This window comes from Lepidochelys kempii, chromosome 24 (genome assembly GCF_965140285.1).
Source record: "Lepidochelys kempii isolate rLepKem1 chromosome 24, rLepKem1.hap1, whole genome shotgun sequence".
NCBI lineage: Eukaryota > Metazoa > Chordata > Testudines > Cheloniidae > Lepidochelys > Lepidochelys kempii.
Window position 1 is genome coordinate 6,994,290 of NC_136403.1, and position 17,672 is coordinate 7,011,961.

Consider the following 17,672-nt stretch of genomic DNA (forward strand, 5'->3'; position numbering starts at 1 on the left):
TTTCGTAGCTAGAATTTAAAGGTAAGTGATGACAGAGAAATGAGACTCTGTCCTTTTAATGGGAGTTTTTTAAAAAGCCCCAAACCCAAAAGACCATTTATGGAAGGTTGTAAAGCACCGATTTTTCACTCAAAAGCCCCCTACTGAGCTCTTCCAGTCTGCTGAGCAAATCTGGATGGAGGCGTTTTTTTAAATGTGGATTTTAACCCAATAGAGTGGAATGCCTCATAGGAAGCCCTTCTAATGTGTGTGTTGTGCAAACCCATCTTAGTCCATAGATTGTTGACCTGGTAATAATAATATGTAGTATGCTGCCTTTCTGGAGTACTTTGCAAGCATGACCAAATTTAATCCTAACTACCTCTACTGCCAGACTGGGAAATGTTACCTTCTCCGTCTTACACACTGGGGGGAAACTGAGACAGAGGGAAATAAAGTGACTTGGCCTAGGTCACAGAGCAAGTCAATGGTAGAGCCAAGATTAGAGCTCCAGAATCCTGGCTTCCACCCCTGATCTCAGATCACGTGCTGATTCCCACCATCATCCCTCTTCAGATAATGTTTAAAAACAATCACCCCTGGTAATATTCACCCCTGAGAGAACTTCTGTGTCAAATGTTATTGAATTTATACACCCCACTTGTAAACTCCCATAACAATGGGTTTGTAATTGAAAAACCGCCATAGCATTAATGTGATATTGATCAGACTCAGCATGAATCTGAGAGCCAGCAGGAGCCATGACAAAAAACTTTGCCCTCCGCAGCCTGCTCTTTTCCCTTTCTCACCCACTCAGCAATGAACAGATGCATGTTTAAAGTTCACTTAAGTTTTAATAGCTAAGGCCCTGATCCTGGAAGCCACTCCGTGCTGGCAAACCCCTGCATTCGTGCACAACCATGGGGCTCCACATGGTCTCAGTGATTTCTCTGCGTGGAGCAGCTGGGAATATTGGGGCCTTCAAATAGAGTCTGATCTAAAGCCCATTGAAGGCCTTGCTTTTTGAATGAATACTATTGGAAGGTCCTGAAATGTGTGATTAATCCATACCTTATTATTGCTCATTGCTGAAGCCGGGTGTGAGCTGGGCCATGATGAAACACTGAAGCACCAGCATATGGGCAAGAAAGTCTGTTTTCATGGTATCCCTGGTCCCTTCTGATTCCAGAAATCTCATGAGTGAGCTTGACATCATGAGATTTCCAGCCCGATTTTGCTGACACAAGGTTTTGGATCAGCCAGAGAACAGGGTGTTGATCTGAACCAACCCAAACTAGGAACCTTCCTGAGGTTCACCCAACACTTGTAATGAGGTGGGATTGGAGAACAGAGCCCCAAATGATTTAGGACTTCACTACATGACGGGCTGCCTCTCTCCTTGTGTGATCCAATTGCTGTTGTGATTGGTGGTGGTGCCTGAGTTGAATTCTCCTTGGTTTAAACTGGAAAGGGGCTACTGGCAGAGTAATTTCTGCGAAGGCAACTCTCTCTTTGCCTCAGTCCATCAGATCGTGGCCTTGTTAACCTCCTTGGCATGCTACAAAGCTCATATTTTCTCCCAGGCATTTGATGAGGCTAGGGAGGCAGGTTGAAGTCTGTGAAAACCATGCTGATTGCGGGCAGGTGTGGGAGAGAAACAGTGACATCCTTTATTGTGGTTACGCTGAAAACATGTAAGGGCTTGTCTACACCGGGAAATTGACTGGAATAGCTCTTGCAGAATATGCTCAATAAGACCAAGGAGTGAACTCCTTTCTCTCCATTAGCAATGGGACTTCCAGGGTGTAGGTGACACCCACTGGTGAGATAGTATATGGGTAACTTGCCCAGCATGCTGTACTTGTTCCATGGATAAACAGAGGAGTCCAGTTCCTGTGGGGGTGGTGGAGTCTATCTAGAACATATAGCCAACACTCGTTTTTCTGCAGGTCCCTGTCAATTTTGACACTTGTCCCTTAGGAAGGACATTTTGCTCCAGTGCAGCTCCATAGAACAATGACTTTCCAAATATGTTAATGTGATATTGACCAAACTCAGCATGAACTGACAGAGGAGCCCAGAGAGTATGTATGACAAACATTAGCCTCAGTGATGGCCTAGTGCTTCTGCTAGCCCTCCCCCAGTTTATAAAACACTGGTTAGCTTGCTCCCTGCTCGACATCTCATAAGTAATGGTTTGGTGGCATGAGTTTGATGAACAGACAGTGGCAGATAATGTGACCATGCAAAGTTTATGTCGTATTGTGGATTGTAACTTCTGTAGGGGGGAGATGTGACCACTCTAAACCCTGAGCAATATTATGAGTTTTAAAGGAAGATTTGAAATAATATGCCAGACAAGTATGAACTTTTGGGGCAAACAAAGGTAAGAGGGTTTCCCAGGAAATCTTTAGGGGGTGGTGTATGCACATGTACCTTCTCTGCCTATGCAAGAAATCAGCCCTTTGAAGCTCTGCCTGGAGGAGGGGACCTTTGTCCAATGATCAGCTGTTATAAAACGACAAGCTCAAAGGCCCTAACTGAAAAAAAAAGGAAAGAACGAACCATTCGTGGGCATGCTTGTTCTATGCTAACAGCTGTTATGAACTTGTAACCCCTTGGTGGGGTTTGAAGAACTGATCACTGGCCACAGCCCCTACTGGAGTAGGGGGTGATCTCTGGTAAGCTTCTTAGCATGCGTAGGTTACTTTATTGTTCTAATATGTTTTCTCTGTAATGCTTTCACCTTAAAGAATAAATGCGCTTGCTTAAAAAGGGCTGTGCGGTAACAGCTTATACCTGTGGGCAGCTGCACTGTTTATAGCTCCTGAGGAGAAAGCATAGTAGGCCTGCTTAGGCAGTCTCACTTGCTGGGGAATTTACAGCATAGAAAAGGAACTATACAGCCTGGGAAAACCCTGGTCAGAAGGGAGAGAGATGTGGGTCTTTACCCAAGAGAGATGACAGCTGAGGAGCCTGGAGCGGGTGCCTTTGCTGGATCACAGAGGGGAATACAGGTGCAGTTGCCATGAACTGTTACAGAACTCAGAAATCCTGGTTCCAGTCCCCTTTCCTAACCACAAACACTTCCTAATAGTGTGAACACCTCTCCTGTGTTCCAAAGCATGCATTCATTCAGTGCCAAATGTCCTTTATCCCTTATTACTAAACACACTTCTATATCAGCAAAGGATCGTACATTAGAGTACTGTACTGTTTGATTTTGTACTACAAATTAAACATCTGGTAGGAAAGAGCTTGTTCCTTATAAATAAGCTTTGTTCCATTTTCTTGAACTCTAATTTATCCTTCCCTAGGGACTGCTCCTTGACATAGTGCAAAGGGTTGTGTGTTCCAGTGACCCTGAGAGCTATGCCAGTGGGAGTTTTAACTCCTTGTAGAGCCACCCAAGTCAGACAAGTCAAAGGGTATTGACCAGATGAAAAGTAGTACACTGGTCTTCCAGGTTGTGGAGCTGAACAATGGATCAATCTAGCCTCATAACAAAAATTAAGTTATAGAAAAACAATAAAGTAGCCATTCTGTAAAACAGCAGGATAGACAGGGATGGTGGAACATTGTGCCCTAAGCTAGTGGTTCTCAACCTTTCCAGACTACTGTACCCCTTTCAGGAGTCTGATTTGTCTTGTGTACCCCAAGTTTCATCACACTTAAAAACTACTTGCTTACAAAATCAGTTATAAAAATACAAAAGTGTTACAGCTCACTATTACTGAAAAATTGCTTACTTTCTCATTTTATCTGTATGAAATTTTCGTTTGTACTGACTTCGGTAGTGCTTTTTATGTAGCCTGTTGTAAAACTAGGCAAATATCTCAATGAGCTGATGTACCCCTTGGGAGACCTCTGCATAGCTGCAGGGTACATGTACCCCTGGTTGAGAACCATTGCCCTAAGGAATGTCGGACAGTGTAGGAACAATTCAGAATATAATCTATTAATCACCTACCTTTCTGTTTGTCTCTGCCTAGCACACTCATCCCCATGTCACATCATCTAATCTATCTATTTCTCTTTTTGTCCTGTATCCATCTCTGTGACACTTCTAGCTAATTTATTTTATTTATGGCATTATAACCTTGGCACTGAAACATAGCTGGTTGCCTGACTTTCTCATAATAAGGGTTTGATTTAAACCAACACATTTTGGGCTTTCTCTTAAATCTCCGTGAAACATTGCTCATGCGCAACACAATGAGTTTTCCCAAGATCCCACCCCAAACCTGATCCTACACACCCATGAAATCCACAAGGTTTCCTGGGAGAATAAATGGAGGAGAGGTCTGCTCTGAAAATATGGGAACTGCCTCCCTCTGCCCTGTCCTCCCAACACATTCCCCTGCACTGTGCCCCAACACCTCCCCCTGCCCTGCACCCCAACATCCCCCTGCCCTGAACCCCAACACTGCCCCCTGCCCTGTCCTCCCAACACCTCTCCCTGCCCTGCACCCCAACACCTCCCCCTGCCCTGAGCCCCAAAACCTCCCCCTGCCCTGCACCCCAACACCTCCCCCTGCCCTGAGCCCCAAAACCTCCCCCTGCCCTGCGCCCCAACACTGCCCCCTGCCCTGCGCCCCAACACTTCCCCCTGCCCTGAGCCCCAAAACCTCTCCCTGCCCTCCATCCCAACATCCCCCTGCCCTGAACCCTATCACCTCCCCCTGCCCTGCGCCCCAACATCCCTCTGCCCTGAACCCCAACACCTCCCCCTGCCCTGTCCTCCCAACACCTCGCCCTGCCCTCCACCCCAATATCCCCCTGCCCTAAACCCCAACACCTCCCCCCTGCCCTGCACCCCAACATCCCCCTGCCCGGTCCTCCCGACACCTCCCCCGGCACCACAGTGGGCGGGCTTGGTTGCCATGGTTTCCCAGGCGGGGGGGCGCGGTGCTACGTTCCGGTTCCGGTTCCGGTATCTGTGGCTGGCCGGCGCGCGGGGCGCTCGGGGGGGGGTGAGTGTCTCCCGGGGGCGGGGCCCCCCGTGCGGGCGGCGACCGGGGCGCGGTTCGGGTGCTGCGGCCGGAGGCCGCTCGGGATCCCCGGGCTCGCGTGGAAGCTGGGCCCGGCGCCGAGGCGGCCGCGTCCGGGGTCGTGGCCGGGCCTCTCCTGGGCAGGCTGGGATCGGCCCGTCCCCAGCGAACGGGTGGGGCGAAGGGGGACCCCCGCCCCGGAGGGGGATAGGGGGACGGCACCCCCCAGCCCGGGGAGGGGCTGCAGAGGAGGGGTGGGGGGACGGTTCCCCTTCCCAGCTATGAGGGGGTGGGGGCATGGCACCCGCCCCCCAGTCCGAGGAGGGGTGTGGGACGGCACCTCCCCCCCCCGCCATTGGGGGTGGCAGGATCCCTTAATGAGAGGGTGTTGCTGAGATGCACCTTGTGCGATTAATTAACAGTACTTCATACATGTGAGATTTTGGCAAACGTTTTCACAAACTTGTCGTTGGAGAGCAAATGCTCAAAGTAGCCCCTCCCCCCTCCCCAAAATCCCCTACATACTTTACAATTGTTATTTTTTAAAGCTTGTCTTCAAAGGAGTAGTAATTTAAAATGTGATCAGCGTGGGACAGGACAAGCAAGGCCTGACCAGAGGAAATCTGGGCACATCTAGTAGTATTTTCAAGAATTCTGCTGGTGTGTGACAATTTGCTGTTAATAGGGTCAAAAGCGATCTGGTTAAAATTTACTAAAGGAAAGGACCTTAGGATAGAAACAAATCGATTGCTCGGCACCATACACATCAATTGGAAAAGGAACAAGAAATGTCTGTTTAGAAATCTGTTACTTATGCTTAAGTTTTGTGGCTTCTTTTCCCTGTAGATCTCAGACTTCACTTCAGTGGCCTCCCCGAAGAGCAGGTTATCTGTGTAGCAGCCAAAAACACAGTATAGAGGTCTCTAGCTCTGTGATTTAAGCTTCTTCAGGAACAGCTACACCCAAAATGTCACATCACCTGAAATTTATTGCCAGAACGGTGATGGTCCAGAATGGGAATGTGGATGCTGCTTACAGGACACTAAGCAGGTAAATGTTAACAGCTGTCAGACTCCACTCCAGAAGTAGCTGCATTTTACTGATGAGCAAAGTGAGTCCTCTGTATTTGTTTGTGGCAAATATTGTTAGGTTTGTCTGTGATTGGTTATGTCCATTCAGATAAGTGTGATTTATATTTCTTTGCATACTGTTAGAGCAAAGAAACACTTGAGCAAATCATATGCTCGACCCCTGCTAGGGGAAGGGAGATTTCTAACAGGTAGTAATAGTTTTAATCGTATGTGGTCTAGTGGTTAGAGCAGTGGCCTGGGAGGGGGGGTCAGGAGTCTGGATTTTATTCTTGCTTCTGTCAGTTGAATGACTGTGACCGAATTGGATGGTGAGGCTTGAGAACACAGAAAAATCACAAGGGGCCTTTAACAAGTGCTGGTAAGTGCATTTTCTGTCCCCTGACTTTAAACTGCAGTGAAGTAGCTTTACAGGGCTATGATCCAGTTAGGCTGTTCTGTCTAGTCTTTATTGTGCTGTGAGAGCAGCCTCTGAAACAAGCTGGCTGGCTCTGGGCATGGCAGACCTCCCAAGCAAAGGGAAGAACTCATTAATCCTGGAGAGTCAGTGAAATGGAGTTCAGTAAACCTGGGTTCATCAGGTATGTGAAATGCACAAGGCAACCATAGTCTCTCAGCTTCACTTAACATTTTCATTTTGTCACATGAAAATGAGAGTCCCAATACTGTATTAATTAAAATCACTAAATTTAAATCTGTATTACATTACATTTCAAGGGGAAAAGGTAACATTTAGCATAGATTAAAGCCAGTAAGCCTGTGAAAGGATGAATATTTCACATTGATCATGGGGGGGGGGTGTCACAAAATAAATGTGCATGTATTTAAAAGGTGTAGATGCCAATGAGTGGAAGAACTAGTTTAGAGCAGCACAAAAGGGTTATAACTAGAAAATTGGGGTGACAATTTAAGGAAAACATGGGCTGAATACTAGGAAGTATTTGCTAATATCAAGATTTTGGACTGTGACATTCTATAGGATTCTATAGGATTTCAGGAGGGACAATCCACTAAAAACTGGGCTGGAGGGAGTAATCCTGCAGTGGCACTGGGGTGTACTAGATCAGTGTTTTTTAACGACAAGTCCCTGAGATCTCCCTGACACAGTTTAGGAAGGCAGCAAGCTGGTCCCTGATATCAAAAAGATTGAGAAACATTGTACTAGATGGCCCACTAAGCCTTTTCCATATCGTATGAAAGAAGGATGATTTTGTGGACTAGAAACATGGCTTCATTTTCCCAACCTGCTGCTGATATATCATCTGGATAAACCTGTCCTGTCTGCCCTGGGTAAAATCACTTCTCTCTGCACCTCAGCTTCCCACCCGGAAAATGAGGATAATACCACCTTGCAGATGTGTTGGGAAGCTTTGAGATCCTAAGATGGAAAGCATCAGAGAAGGATAAAATGTTATTGTAGTTCATGTCTGTGAAGGATTGCACAGAGGTGGGAGGCTTAGTTTAGAACAGAGAGAAATGGAGTGTGGAAATTCAGCTGAACTTTAATTCTTGAGGAAATTGCTGTCATGCAAATTAAAATGATATAACTTGCGTGATGGCTTACAGCTTGGTCCTGCATTCCTTGTGCACCCCAAACTGCCACTGACTGAATTCAAGACAAGACTTTCAGCTTGCAGTGTCTGTGGTAGAAACGAAAGTGTCCACTGTGTAGGGATAGTAAACTTCTTGCTGTGTTATTAACCCTTTACTTGTTCCTCAGAAACAACAAACTAAAATGCTGAAGTCTTTTATCTCATTTGATCATTGGGCAATGTCTTTATATTGGCCTGTGACACTTGCTTTCTTCTTCCGAATAATACTGTGAAGGGACATTTGTCTTGCCATGAGGTCTAGCATGCCTTTGTTTGGAACAGTGGAAAGCATTAAGGATAATGCTCAACAGATCTGGATGAGGTCTTAGTTCGGTGGGGAACTCTGTCTTGGGGAAAGAAATATTAATTTATGCCAGGCTTTCTCATTTCAAGATAAATTGTCAAGCCTCATGGCTGGACCATGTTTAGAATTTAATGTCTTTTTCACTGCCTTTCCCTTATTCTTCTCTGGTCATCATTTGATTTTTCCAGGTTAATGTGAATTCATTGGGCAGTGCTCTATAGTATGGGTATGTAGATCTCCATCCATCGGAGGAGGCATAGCCTGGTGTATGTGATTTACAGTGTAAGCTGCTAGGGAATTTTTCTGTATTTGTGCATTGCCAAGTATATTGTCAGAGCTCAATAAATAATGGGCCTGAACATAGGAGCCAGGGTTCTGTGATTGATTTCTGGCTTTGACAAGGACTTTCTCACTGCTTGTGAGTCAAGATGTACGTTTCTCCATCTGCAAAATGTAAATACTGTACATCCCTTCTGTAGATTAACCAGTGTCTGCAAATGTAACATGCTGTAGAATAATAATACTTTGTCTTTCTCTAGCACCTTGCATCTGAGGCACTAACATTAACTAAGCCCTACAGTTCTTTCCCTTGTCCCATGAGATGAGTGGTGTATCCCCATTTTACAGATGGGGAAACAGGTGGGGGCAAGGGGTGAAGTGACTTGCTCGTGGTGTGTCAGAGAGTCAGTGGCAGAGCTGAGAGTATTATGAAGATCTGATGCCCAGTGATCTGCACTAACCGCTGCACCACTCTGCCTCTGGGGATTCCACTGAGTCCATGTTTGTGTATTTGCGGGTCCCTCATTGCAGGCATATGGATATATAGACTGCTCTAGAATAATGGGACATGGGCTCTTGGGAGTATGGGCATTGTATCTTCTACTGCAGTTGAGTTAGTGAGCCACAAATATAGCGAAGCTTGTCTAAGGCTTTGTCTACACTGCCAATTGAACGACAAAACTTTTGTCATACACAGGTGCTTAAACCCTCCCCCCCCCACCCTCCGAAAGACAAAAGTTTTGCCACAGCAAGTGACAGTGTAAATGGCTCGTTGTCGGCAGGAGCACTCTCCTGTTCACAACGCGAATCCCGCTTGTAGGGGGTGGAAGTATTTTATCCACAAAAGTGCTGACAAACAGCGTTTACACTGCCCGACTTTTAGCAACATGGCTGTATTGCTAAAAGCTGTGTAGTGTAGAAAAAGCCTAGATCACTGATGTCCCATAAGCCCAGCACATATATTTCAACATCACCTTGCTTTGGGATTTTATTTGCTTTACTAGCATGTGGGTTTGTATCTTCATTCACAGGAGAGAAGAACGTGTTATCCAAAAACCAGTTGGAGAACACTTCAATCTCTCTGGTCACTTGATTACAGACCTAAAAGTTGCAATTCTTCAACAAAAAAACTTCAGAAACAGACTCCAATGAGAGACTGCTGAATTGGAATTAATTTGCAAACTGGACACCATTACATTAGGCTTGAATAAAGACTGGGTGTGGATGTGTCATTACACAAAGTAAAACTATTTCCCCATATTTATCATCTCCCCCCACCCCACTGTTCCTCACACGGTCTTGTCAACTGCTGGGAATGGCCCACCTTGATTATCACTACAAAAGGTGTTTTTTTTCCCCTCTCCTGCTGGTAATAGTTCACCTTACCTGATCACTCTCCTTACAGTGTGTATGGTAACACCCATTGTTTCATGTTCTCTGTGTATATAAAATCTCCCCACTGTATTTTCCACTGCATGCATCCGATGAAGTGAGCTGTAGCTTATGCTCAGATAAATTTGTTAGTCTCTAAGGTGCCACGAGTACTCCTTTTCTTTTTGCAGATACAGACTAACACGGCTGCTACTCTGAAATTCTTCAGTCTTGTGATCATACTGACCTCTGCTGGCTTCAGTACTAAAAATCCAGAAGGGCAATATGTTTTCTTTGTTAGCTCTCAATCTCATTGTGACATTGATTCAAACACTGGCAACAGGCTTCAGCTTCTGTTAAGTACTTTGATCTCCTGGGCTAGCGTTTTAAGGGCTGTTAAGTACTTTGATCTCCTGGGCTAGCGTTTTAAGGGCAGGAGTGACAACTAAAATTGTGATTTCTTGCACATTGTTATGTGTGTGTTTGCGTGGTGTTAGGGTCCTCTGTTTGTGGTGTTCCCCCCCTGTCCAATAATGAGACTGTCTTTGGAAAAGATTGGACTTTGGACCTGGGGTTTTGTTCAGCATAAAACCTCTTTTCTGCTGTGTAAGGCAAATACTTCATTTACCTGGGGCTTCATCATCATAAAGAAGTTTAGAAAAAACAGCTGCTTTTATTTCAAAGGAACAGTATAACCTTTATTCTCCCTTGCTATGCCCTGTTCTGTAGTGTGCCATATATCTGTTGGTCAGCCCCATTCACCCCATATATCTGTTGGTCAGCCCCATTCACCCAGCCCCATTCACCCCAGAGCTGGCTGCCTTTCAGTGGTGCTATACACATGTAGTTTGTGATGTGCTTTTGGATTTGAAAAGTGCTGTAAAAATGTAAAAGGTTATTAATTATAGGGTTATGTTCCTAAATATTAAAGCCTGTAAAGTCTCTTTTAAAGAGAACTGGATAAATTCATGGAGGTTAAGTCCATTAATGGCTATTAGCCAGTATGGGTAAGGAATGGTGTCCCTAGCCTCTGTTTGTCAGAGGGTGGAGATGGATGGCAGGAGAGAGATCACTTGATCATTACCCGTTAGGTTCACTTCCTCTGGGGCACCTGGCACTGGCCACTGTCGGCAGACAGGATACTGGGCTGGATGGACTTTTGGTCTGACCCAGTATGGCCATTCTTATGTTCCCCCATAGTCCTGATGTTCTATCTAGCTACCACTCCAAGGTGATGTGAAACTGAGAACTTTGCTGAAGTGCGGAGCTGGATTACACTAGAATCAAGGAAGTGGTGTTTTGGAATACGGTATGGCTCTGCAAAGTCACTTACTTCTGTATCCAAAGGATCCCTTTACGTAACAAGCTTTGCAAAGCTATGCCCTGTACTTTAAACCCGTGTATACATGGTGTTCTCGAGGCTGGCTCCATGCTGCACCGGCTTCTTTGATTGCTATGCTATTGCAGCACAGTGCATGCCAGGTCGTAACTGGGTTGGAGCTGGCTGATCGTGGCTAGAGGGGACCTAATTCCCAGCTGCAGTCGGAACCATTCAGCACTGATTAGCTCATTTAACAAACGTATTTGCAGGTCAGCTTCTGGCCCTCAGATCCTTGACTGCATCCCTTTTTAACAGCAGACTACAGAATGTGTGGCTTTGTATTTCTTCTCTTGTTTCTGCGCCCAGCAGATTTGCGGATCATAGTTGTTGGTTTAAATATAGATTGGACGGCAGTTCCACCATAAGTGTTTGCTCAGAACCGTACCAAGGGCAACACGGTTTTAAAATGCCTGTGCAGCTGGTGAGCTGAACATGTGTCTCTCTCAGCTCTTGCCCGTGGGACTCGCTAAGCGCGCGATGTGACATAACAAGTGCTTGATGCAGGAAAACTTGCTGCCTTCAGATTGGCTGCCCTTTTGGGACAAGGAGGGGAACTAGAAACAACTGAGCTGTATCTTATTGGATGCTGGATGCTTGTGGGTGGGTTTTCCAGTCCATTGAAGACTATTTATCTTACACTCGTTATCTGCTGACATACAGGCTGCGTGCATTGCCATGTGAATGCTTATGCTCTAAAAAGGCTTCTATTCAAATGTGAACTTTGTTAAAGGGAAACTGTCAGATTAAAAAATATTTTTTTAAAAAGCAAATTTCTTTGTGATGCCAGCAGTACTTTACACTATTACCTCAAGAGTAATGTTGTTTTAAAATCTAACGTATCTGTCATTTATTTACTGATGGGTTTTTTTTATTTGGCACTTCATTTTGTTTGGGCAATGAAAACTAACCAATCAATTTCGCGTTTTTCTGGTTAGTTTCATTTTCTGATTCACATGCCCTGTCAGAGATGCTGCAGTGTTTGAGTTTCCAACACCGAAAGGAAATTTTTAAATCTCAACAAAAACCAGTTTTCATTGGTGGTTGTTTTTTTAATAATATAATTAAAACTCCATTGTTAATAATCAGGTTTGTAAAACCTTTTCTTTATAAGAAATTGCTGGCCTAAACTACTGTAATTGACAGTATTCCTTTAAAATCTGTAACAGGTTTGATCAGGGCTGTATTACTGGGCAGGTCAAGCATCACTACAGCATGTTGCTAAATCTATATAAGCTCTGTCTGAATTAGCCCTTAACCTGTTCTTTGCTGATAAGAAATTCACAAGTAGACACATCAAGTACTTTATGTGAAAGGACAGCTAAACAGCAGTTTTCTCCACATAGTGGTGAAATCCCCCTATTGTGCATTCTGATTTTCTTCAAGAAAGAATAAAGAGCAACAAAAAATGATCAGGCAGGTGGAGGGATCAATTTCAGAGGAAAGATTAAGGCCCTGTCTCTGCTTTAAAAATAGCCATGTCTAAGTGTTAGAACAGGATTTATTCTTGTCCGCATAGATGAGAACATGTTGTTATATACATGTTGGGAAACCATGTTTCAGCTCTTTAAGATACTTAGGCTAAAACATGGTTCCTATACATGTCTTTTTCTGTCCACATAAGCAAGAAAAAAAGTTTCACGTTTGTAGTGTAGGTGATCTTAAGTGTAATTTGGCTAAAAGGGGAATGATGTGTAAGTTGAAAGATGTAACAACCCAGGAAGGAGAGGAGTTAAGTAGGGTGGAATAACTAGAGGTAATGGTTTGAAATTAAAAAAGGGAAATGCCTGGCTGAATGTCAAGGAAAACTTCCCAGTAGTGTGATATATTAGGCTATGGATTCATCTCCTTTGGGAAGTGGTAGAAGCCTCCTTGCTCAGCATATTGTAAAACTGGACGTCACAAACCACAAGTGGTTGGACCTCAGTGTAGAGATGGACTGAGTGGCTTAGTAGGTCCTTTTCTTTCTTCTGTTGTTCTGTGATTACTCTGGCAGCGGAGGAAGGATGGTTTTGCACAGGTATGGGAGCTAGAAGGTCTGGATTATGATCTTGGCTCTGCCCGATTCATTCTGTGACCTGGGGCAAGTCACTTCCCTGATCTCTCTGCTTCTGTTTCCCTTCTCTGTAAAATTCCTCTCAATGTCCAATGTGTGCAGGATAAAGCAGAGGAAGCAGCTATTTCTGATCTTACTTTGGAAAAGCTGCAGAATCTGATGTGACAAGATCTAAGCCTGTCTTTGACTGGCAGCTGTGACAGGTAAATTCCTCTAGTGCCTGAAGGAGGAGATACACTCCTATGCTCCAGTTATTGTTAGTGTCCTAAGCCACAGGCAAAATGGATCTCAGGCAATTTTATGTGAATTGAATTCTTATGCAGCAGCTGTATTTACACAGTTTAGCAGCTGGACTGGCTGAGATCCAAGGGTCTTGTTAAAGGTTATTCAATGAAGTCAGTAACTCAGCGTTTGCATCAAGCCCTTTCGGCAACCACTAAATCACCCTGCTCCTCATCTGAGGCCGTTAAACGTGCCTGTAGTCTGACATGGCATATCAGAAAACCCACTATAGTCCTTCAAGTGCAATCTGTGGTTAGGAGTTTTCCTCTGACTAGCAGGCAAGGGGAGAATGCATGAAATAACGCTTTCCTCTTGTTGGTAGGGTATTTCATGGAAACGAAGGGCTGGAAGGGACCTTGAGAAGTCATCAAGTCCAGCCCCCTGCGCTGAGACAGAACCCGGTAAATCTAGACCATCCCTGACAGGTTTGTCCAACCTGTTCTTAAAAACCTCCAATGATGGGATTCCACAACCTCCTTTGGAAGCCTATTCCAGAGCTTAACTATCCTTATACTTAAAAAGGAGTATTTCTGAGTATCTAACCTCAATATCCTTTGCTGTAGATTAAGCCTATTACTTGTTGTCCCACCTTCAGTGGGCATGGAGAACAACTGATCACGGTCCTCTTTATAACAGGTCTTAGCATATTTGAAGATGATCATCAGGTCCTCGTCATTCGTCTTTTCTCAAGACTAAACATGTCCCCTTTTTTTAACCTTTCCTCGTAGATCAGGTTTTCTAAACCTTTTATCATTTTTGTTGCTCTCCTCTGGACTCTCTCCAATTTGCCACATCTTTCCTAAAGTCTGGCACTCGGAACTAGACACAGGACTCCAGCTGAGGCCTCACCAGTGCCGAGTGGAGCAGGACAAGTACCTCCCATGTCTTTTACATATGACACTCCTGTTAATGATATTAGCCTTTTTTGCAACTTCATCACATTGTTGACTCTCATTCAGTATGTGATTCACTAAGCACTACTTTACCACCCAGCCAATTATTCCCCATTTTCTAGCTGTGCATTTGATTTTTCCTTCCTAAATGAAGTACTTTGCACTTGTCTTTATTGAATTTCATCTTGTTGAATTCAGACCAATTCTCCAAATTGTCAAGGTCTTTTTGAATTCTAATCCTGTCCTCCAAAGTGCCTGCAACCCCTCCCAGCTTGGTGTCATCTGCAAATTTTACAAGCATACACTGTACTTCATTATCTAAGTCATTAATGAAAATATTGAATAGTTCCTGCCCCAGGATTGACCCTCGTGGTACCACACTGGATATGCCTTCCCAGTTTGACAGCGAACCATTAAGTATTCTTTGAGTGTGGTCTTTCAACCTATTGTGCACCCACCTTATAGTAATTTCATCTACCACATGTCCTTAGTTTGCTTATGAGAATGTCATGTGGGACTATCAAAAGCCTTACTAAAATCAAGATATATCACATCATCTGCTTCTCCCATAGCTACTAGGCCAGTAACCCTGACAAAGAAGGAAATTAAGAAGGTTTGACATGATTTGTGCTTGGCAAATTCATGCTGGCTATTCCTTATAACGTTGCTATCCTTCAGGTGCCCACAGATTGGTTGTTTAATAATTTGATCCAGTATCTTTCCAGGTATCGAAGTCTGGCTGATTGGTCTATAATTCCCCAGGTCTTCTTTGTTCCCCTTTTTAAAGACACTATGTTTCCCGTTCTGTAGTCTTCTGGGACTTCACCCCTCCCCCATGTGTTCTCAGAGACAATTGCAAACAGTTCCAAGATTAAAAGGAGGACATGTGGCACCTTATAGACTAACAAATTTATTTGAGCATAAACTTTCGTGAGCTACAGCTCACTTCATTGCTTCACCTAGTTTCTTAGGTACCCTAGGATGAATTTCGTTAGGTCCTGCTGACTTTAATACTTCTAACTTATCTAAATATTCTTTAATGTGATCTTTCCTGTTTTGACTTGCTTTCTTTCCCCCTTATTGTTAATATTATGTTGAGTATCCAGTCACCATTCTCCTTTTTAGCGACGCAAAATAGGCATTAAATACCTCAGGTTTCTTGATGTCATCAGTTATTAGCTCTTCTTCCCTGCTACATAGAGAACCTACGCTTTCCTTCATCTTTCTCTTGCTACTGATGTATTTAAAGACCCTCTTATTGCTTTTTGTGTTCCTTGCTAGGGGTAACTCATTTTGTGCCTTAGCCTTTCTGAGGGCTTGTCTTCACTGATGCAGCTGTGCTGCTGTAGTGCTTTAGTGAAGAAGCCATTAGGCCGGATATAGCTACTATGCCCTGAGAGGCAGTTGCTGCGTCAGTGGGAGAAGCTCTTCTGCGCTCTACACAGGGGGTTAGGTGGTTATAACTATGTTGTTCAGGGGTGTGAATTTTTCACATCCCTGTGCAGCATTACTGAAACCGATAGAAGTTTGTAGTGTAGACCTGGCCTGATTTTGTTCCTACATGCTTGTGCTATTCTTTTGTACTCCTCCTTAGCAATTTGTCTGTGTTTCACTTCTGGCAGTCAGGAACCTTTTAGCTACAAGTTCTTAACTCTTATTCTGTTAAAATGCATGGGAAATGGTTGAGAGCCACTACCTGAACTCTGGTAGGAGTCCTATTGTGAGAGAAGGGGACCGAGAGTTGACATCGCAAGGAAAACTACTGTAGGGTAAGGCTCACCTGCTCAGTTACAGAATGGGGAAGGACACCGTCCTGCCTGCTTATAATGGATAGCTTGCCAGCAGTAATGCTGTTGAGACCATTTCCGTGAATAACTTAGCACAGGAATGCAGCTGAAACAGACGTGTTGCGTTCAGTGAAATGTATGTAAGCCAGCCTTATTGAGAAGGCCTTTTGTGTAGCAGAGTCTGTTCTCTTACAGAATGTGTCATGTTGTGGATAAAAGGTTCCTCATCTCTGTGGGGATGCCCTGGGGAGGCCTGATCCAACTCAATGGGAGTCTTCCTATTGCCTGCAGCAATGTCTGGTTCAGACTATATGTGGCCTTCTCTAATCTCTCTGCACTACTGCCCTCTGCTGAATAGCACATGTATGAGCCTGCAGCCTAAAGAGGAGAGAGACTATAAAATCTAACAGTGGAGGTAGCTGCCATAGTCCCATTATTCCATGATTTTTTATTACAGCTACCAGATAGTTTAATAACAAAGTTTTAAAGGGATTTTATTTTCCTCCTTACAGTTCTCAATGTGCTCATAGGCACAATGTACGACACAGACCCCAAAATGAAGCCCAGGAAATACTGATTAATACAGAAGATTTGAAAATTGCGTGGGGCCCATTTCTCTAGCTGAAATCACCCCCTTTTTTTATTTGACATTTCTGATGTTAATTTCTAGAAATAAACAGTTTTGTGGACAAATTTGAATCTGCAAAACGGGATAGCATTTGTCATGGGAGGCAGTTGAGAGGGTTCATTATTTTTGCTGCTTAATAAATTATGCCAATTGTGCTGAAGTCACCTGTTGGTGCCATTGACTGGGAGGGAGTGTGGATTGATGGTGAGAGCAGGGGGCTGAGAGATAGGACTTCTAGATTCTATTCCTCTGATTTACTGTGTGGACAACTGACTTCACTGTGCTTTAGACTTAACGAATGTATGTAAAGCTCTTTATTATGCTCAACTGTAAGGCCCTCGGGAAATGCAAAATATGACACTTCATTAATTTCCTCAGAATTCTGACAGTGGATGGGATCATTGAGGATGCCAAGCGGCGCCGGTACTATGAGAAACCATGCCGCAAGAGGCAGCGGGAGACCTACGAGATGTGCCGGCGGATTTATAACACAGAGATGGCCAGGAAGATTGCATTTCTAATGAGGAAGAATCGACAGGACCCCTGGCTAGGCTGTTAGGTCAAAGAATTACAATAGCTGGGGAAACAGCCCAGTGACTTCTGTTTTAAAAAAAAAAAAAAAACCCAAAACATACTGCTGTCAGATCTGATCGCCTCATGGCTAGTTTCAGCCAAGAGGCCAATGACTGAATGGGTCATGGAGACTGATCTCCCTTCTTCACCAGGGCAGGACTGAAGGACATCATACCATAGAATCTCTGTTTCTGAGCAGTTGCCATGTTGTCTTTCTATCTGTTAATAAAGTGACCATTTTAGCATGTTGTCCTGCTATTCTTGGGTGACACAAACATAAGGAAACTATATTAATTCAGAGTTTAGAATTGGCTTTCCCTTTTATGAACAATTCCTTTAAATAGTGCTTGCTGCTCATTATAATTAGAGCCCTGCAAATCTGCCGATATCCGCAGAGATCCGCATCCGTGAATGCAGATATCCGTGGACCATTTTTGCAGATCCCGGGTGGATGGGGATTCAAATTTTGTA

The 17,672-nt window shown here is 44.3% G+C and overlaps 1 protein-coding gene across 3 annotated transcripts; it reads left to right on the forward strand.

The window, feature by feature from the left end:
* MRPS21 (mitochondrial ribosomal protein S21) lies at window positions 1-17,443 on the forward strand. Of its 3 annotated transcripts, none has more exons than XM_073323011.1 (3): window positions 1-21; window positions 5,817-6,020; window positions 17,007-17,443. In XM_073323011.1, exons 2-3 carry the CDS (start codon window positions 5,938-5,940, stop codon window positions 17,185-17,187), a joined length of 264 nt encoding a protein of 87 aa, XP_073179112.1. In that variant the 5' UTR covers window positions 1-21; window positions 5,817-5,937; the 3' UTR covers window positions 17,188-17,443. The 3 variants fall into 3 exon arrangements, with proteins under 3 accessions (XP_073179112.1, XP_073179110.1, XP_073179111.1); XM_073323009.1 differs by lacking the exon at window positions 1-21 and adding an exon at window positions 4,879-4,952; XM_073323010.2 differs by lacking the exon at window positions 1-21 and adding an exon at window positions 4,980-5,143.
* Window positions 17,444-17,672: the final 229 nt, after the last annotated feature.

What these genes read in the sequence shown, in the direction of transcription:
- MRPS21 (XM_073323011.1), top strand. Translation starts at nt 5,938, where the DNA reads ATGTCACATCACCTGAAATTTATTGCCAGAACGGTGATGGTCCAGAAT. An exon ending in GCTTACAGGACACTAAGCAG is followed by an intron (nt 6,021 to 17,006) that starts GTAAATGTTAAC and finishes TAATTTCCTCAG; the next exon opens with AATTCTGACAGTGGATGGGA.